Source organism: Aulostomus chinensis, chromosome 22, assembly GCF_037954235.1.
Source record: "Aulostomus chinensis isolate RoL2024-O1b breed Wild chromosome 22, RoL_Achi_v1.0, whole genome shotgun sequence".
Taxonomy (NCBI): domain Eukaryota; kingdom Metazoa; phylum Chordata; class Actinopteri; order Syngnathiformes; family Aulostomidae; genus Aulostomus; species Aulostomus chinensis.
The window spans coordinates 17,190,562-17,204,608 of record NC_141341.1 but is presented as its reverse complement, the minus strand read 5'-3'; the positions used below and the strand labels follow the sequence as shown (position 1 = coordinate 17,204,608).

General features: G+C 40.2%; 1 protein-coding gene across 2 annotated transcripts in view; it reads left to right on the top strand.

The window, feature by feature from the left end:
* The first annotated feature begins 1,572 nt into the window (after window positions 1-1,572).
* septin7a (septin 7a) overlaps window positions 1,573-14,047 on the top strand; it is a 30,243-nt gene continuing 17,768 nt past the window's right edge. Inside the window, exons 1-2 of one of the 2 annotated variants that reach the window (XM_086192465.1) lie at window positions 1,573-1,675; window positions 8,657-8,763. In XM_086192465.1, coding sequence (XP_086048591.1) covers window positions 1,666-1,675; window positions 8,657-8,763 — 117 coding nt within the window. In that variant the 5' untranslated portion in view covers window positions 1,573-1,665. The remainder of the gene's footprint in view (window positions 1,676-8,656; window positions 8,764-14,047) is intronic. The other variant, XM_086192466.1, reaches the window with a different exon arrangement.

Below are 14,047 nucleotides of genomic sequence, written 5' to 3'. Positions count from 1 at the left end.
CTAGATTAGAATCACAAATTCAGAGACACTTGGAGTGTGTGCGTGCATGTGTGTGCAGCAGTGTCAGTTGTAGATTTCATGATAGGGATTCAGCCCAAGCGCTAGTGCAGAGCATCTCATTGCCTGCAGGGGATCGTTGTGCTACGTCTTTTGGTCAACATGTAAATGAACAGATTATTAAAAATCAGAACCCTGCAGCCTCCAGATTTTCCTCAGATATTCCCTGTGGGCCTTGAGTGTGATGTGTTTAAAGATAGTTGACTCCATTATGGTAGCGTGGTAGTGTGCTAATTACTACCTCAAGGCACAGCACTGATTTTCATGTGTGCCATTTATTTGTGGTGTGCTGCTGTATATGTAACGGCACGATCAAGCCAAGCTGGCATCTTTTTTATTTTTTCTTGTTAATAAAATTTGATCGACGTAATAGCAGTTAGTCATTATAGTGTTTTTATTTTTGTGCTTCTCATAAACACAAAAAAGAAAACACCGATGTTTGTTTTGAAAAGCTTGGGACATGCAGTTTAATACGCTGCCATGTAGAATGTTTGCATTTATAACTTCTGATTATTCATACATGTATTAATAAAACACTGTCGATGAACAAAGTGGGGAAGGAGCTGCAGAAGCTGCTGCTCCGTCATCAACTGTCTTACTCAGTTTGTTGATGCACGTTTGTCATTGCGGTGTCTTCATGTCGTTCTTAATTTCCAAAGTCGGCATTGTTACCTCCACCAAGGGTGCCATATGATCACAGCTATGGGTCTGTTTTTCATTCCAGTCACTCAAAAATGAAGAGACTTAGTATCAGTAAATTTGGTAAAAGGATGAAATAGATCACAAAGAACCTGTGATTAATTTTTGAAGACAATTTGGATCATTCATCAGTTGTAGACTGGAGATGCTTGTGGGCCTTTGGCAGGATAGAATTGGTTGTGCTTTGGATCAGTGATCCGGAAGAAGTTTTTTTTGGCAATTGGGTAGAAAATTGATGAACAGATTTAGATAATACTATGTTCATATTGGCATGGTGGTGCAGTGGTTTGCACTGTTGCCTTTACAGCAAGAAGGTTCCGGGTTCGAGCCCCTCCCACAGTCCAAAGACATCAAGAGGGGACGAGGCTGATTGATACTCTAAATTGACAGTAGGTGTGACTGTGAGTGTGAATGGTTGTCTGTCTCTATGTGTTGGCCCTGCGATGGACTGGCGACCTCTCCAGGGTGAACCCCGCCTCTTGCCCAAAAGCTGCTATGATAGGCTCCACCCCCCGTGACCCTTAACAGGATGAGCGGTAGAAAATGGATGGATGGATGTTCATATTGTGTAAACTCAGGCTACTTGGTGGAAGGATACACTCTCTGAGGGCTTTGTAGTTTTTCTGAATGTACTGTATAGAAAATATTTAGCAGCAGTTTTCAATGGTGTGACTACAAGATGCATATGTACGTCATAGTTGTTGTTTTTTTAGCTCTAACAAAGGAGATCTAAACACAAAGTTTTACATCTGCCTGTAAAATTGCTTTGTTGTTGTTGCCACCAGAGTATCAGCTATGTTTTCTTTCTGTCCACAGCAACAGAAGAACCTGGAGGGATATGTGGGCTTTGCAAATCTTCCCAACCAAGTTTACAGAAAATCTGTGAAGAGAGGTTTTGAGTTCACACTCATGGTTGTGGGTGAGTACTACTTTTTCTTTTCCATCAGTGGCACGCTCGGGTATTCGTGTGACAAAAACAACCACAGAGAGAATTATGAGTTCTGAATCCGATTTCTTGTCGCAGTGTGACGGTTTTAAAAGATGTTGATAAATCTGCGTACAGTAAATCTTTGTGTAATGTTCCTGTGTTTAGCAGTTTTGGGTTTCACAGAAACCGCATGGCAGAAAGAACTAGCAGCTGCCAAAACTCATTAAAGACAATTTGAGTTGCATGGAAAACAAGAAAAATATTTAAAACAAATGTTACTCTGCTGCTTAAGCGGCCTGCTACATTTGTGTGTGCGTGCGCTCATGGGTTGGGAGGAGGTTTCCTGCCATTCCATTCATACAGCCAAAGGGGGGAGGGAGGGGGCAGCACACCAATAGAACCTTTCCCTTCTCTGCTGCATGTTTTCTAGAGGTACCTGAAAGGGAAGCCACCCTAAATGCTTGCATGATGTCACGTCCTGTCTACTGGGTTCATTGCTATCGGCAGCCACCTGCCTCCAGGGCCATGGAGCCTGTCTCCTTGGCAGTCGGTACACCCTTCTCCTCCTGGCTTGGTTCATGTAGTCACGCCCTGGAGTTTCCCCCTGCTGTCCGCTCTCAGGAAAGAAGCTGTTATTTAGTAATTTTGTGTGCAGCATGCAATTAGAATAGCAGGCTAATTGACAAAGCAAAGTGCTTGTCATGGTGGAGTTGATGAAGCATTAGATTGTGTGTGCTTTTTCCTGAACTGTTCCCAGGGCTCTAAAACACATTTATCCACTGGAGACTCACTGGCTCTGGAATTTATGGGATGTTATGGAATTTAGACACATATTCCATGATGAGAGACCAGCATAAATAGAGAGAATTCAGTCTGCAACAGGTTACTTGATTTTACAGTCACATAAAAACAGTAGAAAGTAAATTGTAACATGGACTGAGACCAGTCGGCCCACCCTGAGGAAAGTATGAACACATCAGGAAAGAATAGTGTTTCTATGTGTGTCTTTTTGATATTGGCATCAATACAACTGGTGCATAACCAGGGCACTTGTGAGGGAGGTGCAGATGCATAGAGGCAGGCTCAGTGCACCGTGTTGAAAGGGCGTATGGGAATGCACAGATATATGAATATACAAAACTTTTGATTGACTTTCTACTTTTGACTTTGATTGTCCATATATACATTGAGAGCAGTGCAAACAAAGATCAAAATCTAGATACTGTCAAAATAGTGAAAATGGTCATTTTACCCATTAATGTTAAAGGTTATTTGGCACTACTTAGTGGTTATCAACCGGTTAATCATAATGCACGGATGAGTTTTCTTTCTTTTTAAAAATTTCATGTAAAAGGCTTTATTTTATGTGCAAATGACAGCACAAACGACAAGAAAACAAAGATTCACACACACCCTTGATGAAAACAACTCAGATCTCCTGTGGTAGAAAATATTACATGATGATTTATCAGGTAGAATGGTAAATTAGCTGCGATGCGGTCCTTCTATCCACCATCAATTATTTTCTCTGTTCAAGTGATTGTAAATATGTGAAGAAAACCCAAATGTGTATGAAAGATGATGATTGTTGCAGTTACTCCGTCATAATGTTTTTCTAGCTGACTGAGTTCTGCCACAAAAAAAAAAAAAATTACAGCATTTTTTGACAAAACAAGGTTTGTTTGGACGAAGCTGTCTAACAGCTGCAGTATTGATGACTGCCGACCATCACAAAGAAGGTAGTAATGCTTCACCATACAACCTGAAATGGGAGGGGCTTAATTGCCCTCAGGCAGTTGAACAATGTCAGCAGTAGTCCACTATCTTTTGCCGAGTGGCTATTATTGTAACCATAACAACAGTTTGTAGGGTTATGATGCACACTCAGTTTGAGTTGTACATTGACAGGCAGTTCCAGCAGCTACTTTGATGGCACGGAACATGTTTTACATCACATGTCATGAATTCATATGCTAATGACATCATAATTGTCTATTAACATAATGAAGTGGAAATTTTATTCCAACATTTTAATGTCTGAAAAACACTCCTGTCAATTAGTCAATGCCATCTTGACGCCTTCAGGAAATAACAGTTAATTAGAGCTAAAAAAAAAAAAAAAGACACCATCACATTTATTAGTCTTTTTTACAGCACATGCACTGTTCAGTTGGAGTGTGGACCCACACGTTGTCAACTGTAACTGGAGCAGTTGGTGGAGGAAGAGGACCGCAAGGAATCAAGGGAAACCGATTGTCTTTACCAGGAATTTGTGATTAATAAGAATATACCATAGACTTTGTGTGGATGTCACTATTGTCATTGGACTAGATAAAGTGGGCCAGGGCCATTTGTTGATCCCAGTCAATATTGGGCAGTGATTGACACGCAGGAAGGGATGCTCATTGATCTTGGCCTCTGCAGTGAGAGCTCATTAGCTTTGTTGTCCTGGTCCACAGAGGAGTTGTTGTAACCTTTTGGAAAAGAATGCTCTTACATTTAACAATAGGGGCTTTTAGGAGAAGGAGGCCAACTGTGACACAGTGAGGCAGACGGAAATTCATGGCTTTGCTGACAGATATATGTGTACAGGCTGTAGACATGTTAAACATTTACTGTCTCCTGCCTCTTTGAAGGGAAAGTCCCATTCATAAACACAGTGGTGGAGGGAAGATGACTGCTTACACATGATAATGTTAAACATACAACTTTTCCATTTCACTAAACACAGAGTTGTGTTCGCTTCACCTGCACGTCATTAGCCCTGTGTTTTGGAAGTCCTGTCAAACAAATTAACCTAACAGGGCCTCCCTCTCCCAAGCACTTCCCCTTTCACCAGCTTCGGTCATTCAAAAGGAAATGTCTGTGAACAAATCACTATGGTTTACGCAGCTGCTGGAAATTTCCTTTAAAGGAAGTAAGCTGGATGCTGGACGAGCAGGCGAGCATTCGCTTGACGGGTCGACTCAATCTCAACCTCTGATGCTGCAACTGGGATGCTCAGCTGGAACGACAGTGAATAGCTTCATTCTTTCTGCCTGGCCAGTATGTGGGCGTGGTGGCATGTTTGAACGCAACTGGAGGAGCCTTTGGTTCATACAACTCAATATTTATATAACTCAATTTATATTATATATATATATGTGTATATATATATGTATATATATGTATATGTGTATATATATGTATATGTGTATATATATGTATATGTGTGTATATATATGTATATGTGTATATATATGTATATGTGTGTATATATATGTATATGTGTGTATATATATGTATATGTGTATATATATATATGTATATGTGTATATATATATATGTATATGTGTATATATATATGTATATGTGTATATATATATATGTATATGTGTATATATATATATGTATATGTGTATATATATATGTATATGTGTGTATATATATATATATATATATATATATATATATATGTATATGTGTATATATATGTATATGTGTATATATATATATGTATATATATGTATATGTGTATATATATGTATATATATATGTATATGTGTATATATATATGTATATGTATATGTGTATATATATGTATATGTGTATATATATGTATATGTGTATATATATGTATATGTGTATATATATATGTATATGTGTATATGTATATGTATATGTGTATATATATGTATATGTGTATGTATATATATATGTATATGTGTATGTATGTATATGTGTATATATATATGTATATGTGTATGTATGTATATGTGTATATATATATATGTATATGTATATATATGTATATGTGTATATGTATATGTATATATATATGTATATGTGTATGTATGTATATGTATATATATGTATATATATGTGTATATATATGTATATGTATATATATGTGTATATATATGTATATATATATATATATATGTGTGTGTAATCCGTATCAGCACAGGATTGATAGTTAGGACACCAAGTTAAGAATCAACTGATTTGATTTCTGCACAGAACAACACATGATTCCAGCGTGGTAGCATATTCATGGCATGTGGTAATTGCACTGCTTTTCTACTGCAGCTGACAAAGTTTCTTTTCTGTTGGCCTCTCATTGACCCACAAGTGACCCCAGTGCAGCAGAAAGGACTGCTGGCCACTGGGAGCAACTTGGGGGTCAACAGTGACATTAGCTTTTCAACTATATAATTTTCTCTCCTAGACTATTGCACGATGACTGTCGAGGGTTAAATCGGAACTTTTCCCGCTCTAGTCAGCAGGACTGGAGAGTTCCAATGTGCCCTCGTCTGTTACTTTCAACCAGATTTAAATTTGAGCCACCTTTTTATCTAGTTGTGATTTTGTTACAAAACAATCATTAAAAACTAGTGTTTATTATACATGGTCCTGAAAGGAGCTTCTGTGCTGCATTTTGCATACGGCTGCTGCTGCAATTTTATTGTTTGCTACAAAAAACTGGCAAAGTCATGTGCAGAAAGCAAGATTGAGGATGATTCACAAAAGCAGTGCCTATGAAATCCCTTGAAAATGGTAGGAAAGTTAAGCCCAAAATGTCCGTGGAAAATGAAGATTTATTCAAAAATACGTGCAACAGCCACTCAGTTTTTTACTCCCTGCTACCTATCACTATTTTGTCCCACCGCTAGTTCTGGGGAAATGATGGCTGCAATATTACTGCCATGATATTGCAGGTATATGTGCTGATTCTGTGGGTCAGCTATTTTGTTAGCTTGCCCTCAAGCCAGCTTGGTGCTTCAGTTGTGATCTCCACATGTAATTTCAGCTTTATTAAGACCTGTGGCAGATTCAGCACCTCATCCTCTAATGAATGCCAAGCAAACCACAGCGTCCTGGCTTAACTGGGACCGCCATTATGATCCCTGGTTCCGTGGTTCTCCTTGCAACCAGAACTCTTCAACTGTCCTGTCACACTGAGCCAAGACTTTGACCTGCTTTTTTTTTTTTTTTTTTTTTTGTAGTCATGCTTTTCCTGTTAGCTCTTGGCGTCCTTGATTCAGGATGAAAGTTTTATCACGTGGATTTTACACAGAATTTGCACTAAACCAAAGCATCTCCTTTGAACCAAGCAGCCCTTGAGTCCTCTCTGTTCCCTGTCAGCCTTGGAGAAATGTTTATAGTGGACTTGCATGTTTCCGCACTGACCAGCTAGAATTGTTGAAGCATTTCTGTTTCAGTTGCAAGATAAATGTGGCTCATCCCTCTTAGGAAAATATTTATGACTTGGGATTTTGGTGACTGAAGGATGCTTTTGTGTGGTGTTTTCCCCATCTTGCTGCTGTCCTCCACCCCCGTCTTTAAGGAGCGTTGAGTGGCTGAGCTGTTAGCAGCAATGGCTGGTGTTGGCCAGGGCCACTTGTAAAGGTCAGGAGCAGCTCTTCGGCTGCAGAGCCAAGCTGGCGTGTGACTGCCTCTTCTCTCACACTGAGGCTTTTGTTCCGCAGCTCCTCGTTGCCCTCCGCTCACCCCAGTCTTAACAGTCACACAGCTGATGGTATGGGATCACACCAGTCAGTCACCAGCTTCTAGCAGACTTTATGATGAACACTCATCAGGATCCCAAACCTCTAAATAAATAAGTTTAACAAAAAAAGTGAACAGTTACATTTGCAATAATGGAATCATGCAAGTGATTACTTTTGTTTGATAAATGACTGGACAGCGGAATGGAGCATCAAAAAATGTTCCTGATGAATTTTTGATGCAAACTTCTTTAATGCTTGGGTCGAACAAAACTAGGGGAATTATTTTAGCTACATTATTATATAGCGTTACTGGCAATGGAGCAAAATTCATGAATGACGCAGCCATGCACAGAAGCCGACCTCACACTGACCTGGTAGGGAGAGTTTACAGGGAACGTATAACATTGATCTCAGGAATTAGCTGTTTGTAGCTCTTAGCATGTGCAATCAGCCAGGGACTTGAAAAGCCTCTCTGTAAAATGAAGAGTATAAATAACCATTTGCTCTTCCTACCATACTTTTACGCTGACAACAAGCTCCATAAATCATCCTGCAATATATTGGAGTGGCCTCCACATACATCCTCTCAAATATTTTCATTTTTGTGCAACATCATGTACTTAAGGCCACATTTATTGACAAGATCACATCGGAAATTATGTTGTCAGACTTCCAGTTATTCAGTATATAGGTGGAAGCATCATCCTCTGAGGAGGGAGGGGCATGGCCAACAGTAAGACCTTGTATAGATGCTGCTATAGCACCTATGCTAAAGTTACACCAGAGTAAACCGACTGCCTTCACCTTTGACGGCGGCGTCTTCATCTGGTTGGTTGAAGTGTGCTGCAGACAGTCGCTGACAGACAGGTGATCATCGCTCCTTTTCTCAACAGTTTCTGTGGGCAACTTCTGTGATGGTTCTGTGTAACAAACTGTGTGACATGTTAATTAGGATTAACTTTCTTGTCCCGGGCGAACCTTCTCCTTTCCAACGGCAGCTGGGATTGACTCCCGCTGCACACGACTGTGCACAAGACGAGCTTTATTGACAATAAATGAATACAAATTGAACCACATTGTTCGTAATATGTTTGCTTCATATGCCTCTGATGACACTGATTGTGATTTCTGCTATATTTTTTTTGTCCTGTCTCTTTCAAGGGGTCGACAATTAAATTGCTGAAATGTGAACAGGAAAGAGGAAAGGCAGGAGGACTCTGTTTACCCTCGTCTGGTTTAAAATTTGCCTTTTTATAAAGTTTGATGAGTAGGGGGACTATTTGACACTATAAAGTGTCGAACCTGAACCACGTAAAGAATGTCAAGCAGCGTAAGACTGCTGTAGAAATACAGCTGATGAACATCTGGAGAGTGTGTCATGTTGTTCCTCAGTCTGGCATGAAAAAAGAGGATTAGAGAGGAGGGAAAGAAAAGAATAGTGTGAAGACATCCCCCGCCCACTCACTGTGTCTTTGTCTTTCAGGGGAATCTGGACTGGGGAAGTCGACGCTGATCAACTCACTCTTTCTGACAGAATTGTACTCCCCTGAATACCCGGGTCCTTCGCATCGAATAAAAAAAACTGTTCAGGTACAGCTGATTTGCCCCCTCCATATTTAGAGCTAAATATCTGTCTGTTAGCTTTACCCTTTCCCTGGCCGGTGTTGGAGTCTGTCTGCATTCTAGTCATCAACTAAATAGTTGCAGTGTGAGATCTTGTTTTGTGAGGCTGCTCCTCCTAGCTGGTGCCACCCATGTGTTTGTGTTAGCGGTGAAACCGGTTCATCTGCTTCAACAAAGAAATAGTTCTTCCCCAGCTGCAGAGATGGATCATAACTTTATAAACACCAATGCAATTAGTTTGTTTGGTTCTACTTGTCACAAAATGTGCAACATGTTTCTTAATATTTGATTTCATCAAAATTAAATTTCCAGAGCTACTCTGGTTAGGGTGAATAAGTACTGTGTTTCATCCAGTGGAGGAATTTGTAGCACATGAATACTGCGTTCGCAGTTATTTGGGAATTGTTTTATTTTTAGAAACATTGACAGACTTGCAAAATAACAGAAGTGGGATATAAATTAGGGGTGGTATGATTCTGGAAAAAACTCATGTGATTCTCAATTCAGTGCAAACAGAATTGTGATGTATTGCAAAATGATTTTTTTTTTTTTTTTTTTAACGCACTCTACGAAGCAGTGCTCAGAATTCCGGGATTAAGGGTGCAGAAGCTGCATGGAGCTCAGTGGTGCATATCTCAGACCGAATGGATGTGAAACGGGCAGCAGCTTTGGAGCTCCCTCTGTGACGAAGTTGACAGTGAACGTGTCTGAAGCTGCCTGGTCGCGTTGCTGTCGCCATGTTAGCTTCTTTCTTGCTCTCGTGCTGAGAGCAGCATCTAAGTGTGAGGAATATCTAGGCTGAAAACAGCACGAGTACATGGTGCCATCTGTAGGATTGGGAGTCTGACCCAGTTGTTTTCAACCTGGAAGTCGCAGAATAATATCTGCAGATCACTTTTTGGATTACAAAACAAAAGTTTAGGACTGGAGACTTTTTTGTGATATTCTGCTGCCTGCCTAACAGTGACATCATTTATCTTGGCATAGATTTGATTGACTTTCTGCACATGAATATTAGTAAAAAACAAAAACTTGTTAAATTAAGGCCTTTAAGACTTAAAGACATATATTAACAGGCCCATTTACTTAAGTAATATTAAAAATATATTCCTCACAATTATTGTAGATTCAAACCTCTGAGTACCCATTTTGAGTTTGCATGTGCAGTTTTTTTAGAATTAGACTTTCACCAGCCTCCCTCCCCCACAAAAAATACATCAGTTTCTAATTGTCAGGGTGGAATTGCTTTTGTAATATGAATCGCTTTTTTGTGCGTGCTCAAACCTAACATACATAACATAAAAGTAGAAGTTTGCACGACTCCGTAAACTTCCTCCTCTGATCGTCTTTCATGAAGTGATGGCATAATCAAATAAACAGGCGTCTGCTGCATGCTAAAAGCAAAAGGCGCTATATACAGTCCATTGACCGTTTAGTTCCATTCTGCTCTTAATTTTTTGTTTGTTTGTACCGGAGGGCCAGCACTATTAATGCAGGTGTTGTTGCAGGACCATAGTTCCTGAGAGATCCTATCTGCCTCATTGATCAGTTGTCGAGTTTTGGAGTTGGAGTGAATCAGTGTGAATATACAGGACTGATCGCTGCAGCAAGAAGGCACAGACCTGCTCTCGACAGTGCTGGAGAGGCCAAACCTCTCATCCAACCCTGAAAATGAACTGCTGTTGTGTTGAGTTGTTTCTCTCAATTGATTATCGTTATTATTTGTTGTCTTCTGCTACGGCTCGGATTACTTTGAGCTGAAGATGTGAAACTTAACTGAATAACTGGAAGTGACATGACTGCATTTAGGCAGTAGTGGAGCTGACCCACACAACCTCTTCTCCACCCAGGAGACACGGCTTTGAGGCGTGTGGGAACAGACCAAAACCAGGCTTTTGAGAACTGGTTATTAGGAAATGTACGGCTTTATTCTCCCCATCAATACGAATACAGCATAGACTCTTTAACTGCTGAGGTCTAAAAATACATAGAGATTCCCGATAAAAAGAATAATGTTAGCTGTTCGAAGCCTAAGATGAACGAAGAAAAATCTCTAATCAAAGGTTAAAGTTAACACGAGTTTCTGAGTTAAAGTTGAAGGCCTTCTCTGATTTAGGGTATTTTGAAGAAAGGGAGCACAATAGGAAAAGGATCTGCAGCCAGCTGACTGCTTTATAACTCTGGGGACGCAAAGAAGTCCAGTGTCCTGACAGCAGAGAGCATGAGAGGAGACAGAAGGTTTAATTGAATCAGAGAGATTAGTCCAGTGGCGAGCTCATTTAAAGCTTTAGAAGCCTACAGAATTACCAACTTAAATTCTGATCTGGCATGAACAAGGAGCCAATGAAGGGAGGCTAAAATAGGAATAATGTGATTTCTGATTTTAGTTAAGATTTTTTGTGACTTTGCTGCAAACATGTGGCAGACTAGACAAACAATAATCAAGTCTATATTGAACAAATACTCCTTTCAAACTGCACATTCACAGGTTTTTCTGACCCGGGTAAACCCGCTGGTAAAAACAGATGGCTCCTGTTCCCCTTGGGAGTGTTTCTGGTGTCTTGTGTTTGACATCACAAACACAGTCACTGCCAAAAGTGATCCATGTTGTCAAAACACCTATAAGTGTCAGACATTGGAAGCTCCACTGATCACCGTGTTCACCCGGGTTTTAGGTTCCCATCAATGCCGATTGGAGCCAAAAAATAAGTGTCTCCTGCAGGGTCATTTGACCCGGGAGCGAACGCCAATTAAAGCTGCTCCCGTTGCAGACAAAAGCTGGGCGTTAGCAGAGTTTTTGGCCAGACGTAAAATCTCTGCATCCATCCTGGATAGATAAGAATGTTATGGGACAAAATAAACATCCAAAAGTGGGTGGCGTCAATCACAAAATTCTGCTCAGATCGGGGGAACGTGTACTTGTCAGGTCTTTGCATGTGCAAAGTACAACGTGGGCGTGAAAGACCGAAAGAGTTATAGGGTTTCCTGCTGGAGGAAATATCACGTCTCGTGAATTTTCACCACATCTGACGCATCCAGTTATGTGAGTTTCAAGCGTGTTTATCTTCTCCAAAATAAAAAAAAAGAGATGAATTTGGCAGGAGAATTAGTCCTTAATTAACAACACAGCCTTTGCCTTAGTTGGTGCTCACTGCCTGGGCCCATTTAGAAACCTCGATCATTCAACAGGCTAGAGACACAGACTGATTTTAATGTAGGAAAAAAGTAATATTGATCCTGTATTTAGAAATGTTGTGTTGTTATCAGTGTTACCAATGTATTGCTACAAAGGCAGACTCACAAGATGCTTCTGCCTGAATGCAACAGACAAGCCTGGCATTACAACTTTGATAAAGATGACTACAAACATCCCATTACGATCACATTTAAGGTTTTATGATGAAAATGACGCTCTGATTATCATAGCCTCCAATTATCACAAATCATATATCAATTGGAAAAAAATCACAATCATTTTTCAAAATCATTCAGATAGGATACATTTTGTTCCACCTTGTATCATAGACGCGCCCCCCCCCCCCCCCCAGAAAAAGTTGGTGCAGTCCAATAAGTGACCTCACAAAAAAAAAAACTTTATCCTCTATTGATTTCCTATAAACAGACCAGTCATAACTAATGGGAGGGAAGGACCACTTTTTTGTTGAACTGGTAATCCCTCATGTCTTCCCATTGAAGTCAGAATCTCAATGGAACAAACAGACCAGCAGCTCAGTCTGCTTTGTGAAATGTCACAAATCCTTCTATTGCATTTTTTTGTTTATGTACTTTTACTTGCCTACCTCTGTGACTGGCAGGTTTAGAAAAATCACTTGCATTTGTGGTGGTGCAGTCCAGTTTCCACCTTAATTTGATTCTTTTTATAGAGCGAAAAATCACCGCATTGGTCTGGTCCTGTACTCAGATCTGTTTGCGGCCGGCAGCAGGCACTTTCAACTGCTCAGTTAGGTTTAGCGTTCAGTGAATGAAGTGCATGTTGAAGATAGTCGTGTCCCCCCCCTCCCCCATGTGGTCCACTACTTTACCCTAAATCCTCTAATCCCTGGCACCACACTGTGGGGCTCAGCCTGTCCTAACCCACTGCTGTGTCCAATTTGTTTACCTGCCTGTTACACCTCCTCAGCTTTATTAAAAGTTTAAACTAGATTTACTGTGTGTTTGTGTATACTCTCAGATGGAATGTCTGAGAATATCTGGAGGTTTCCAGTTGTACGTGTTTTTATATTTATATATATATATATATATATATATATATATATATATACACATACATACATACATACATACTATATATATATATATATATATATATATATATATATATACATACATACATACATACATACATACATACATACATACATACATACATACTATATATATATATATATATATATATATATATATATATTATTGCAAGGAGAACGAACAGAGAGCTCTTCTTCTCTTCCCAAGAACCACAAACTAATTACCTTTCATTTAACTTTTTACTTACTCATGGCAGAGCAATGGGACAAAATCTGGTGGAATGCTGTTTGTAATGAAATCCAGTCCGTTAAAAAGAAAAAGATGACTTTGTGGGCTGACGGAGTGGGTGGTGACTGTCAGAGGTGCCGGGCCAGTGTTCTTCTGGAGAGCATACAAGGACAGAAACTTGGTGATTAGCCAGCAAGCTGCCGTGTGCAATGAGCTCAGTCTTGTCCTGCCAATGCACAGACACACCTTGTTTTTCTACCAGGGACTTACAGCTAGCTAATGGAATATGAAGCCATAAAAATAAGATTATCAGGCTGTGACCTTCAGTTCTCGCTGGATCGGTTTGAAGCAGAGTGTGAAGTGGCTGGGATGGGAATCAGCACTTCCAAGTCTGATTCCATGGTTCTCGCCCGTAAAAGGGTGTAGTGCCATTTTCAGGTCGGGGATAAAACCCTGCCCTAAGTGGAGGAGTTTAAGTACCTTGGGGTCTTGTTCACGAGGGAGGGAAAGATGGATCATGAAATCGACAAGCAGATTGGAGCAGCGTCTACAGCGATACAGACTCTGCATTGGTCCGTCGTGGTGAAGAGGGAGCTGAGCCGAAAGGCAAAGCTCTCAAGTTGCTGGTTGATCTACGTTCCTACTTTCACCTGTGGTCATGAGCTTTGGGTAATGACCAAAAGGACAAGATCACGGGTAAAAGCGGCTGAAATGAGTTTCCTCCTAAGGGGTGGAGAGGTGGGCTCTCCCTCAGAAA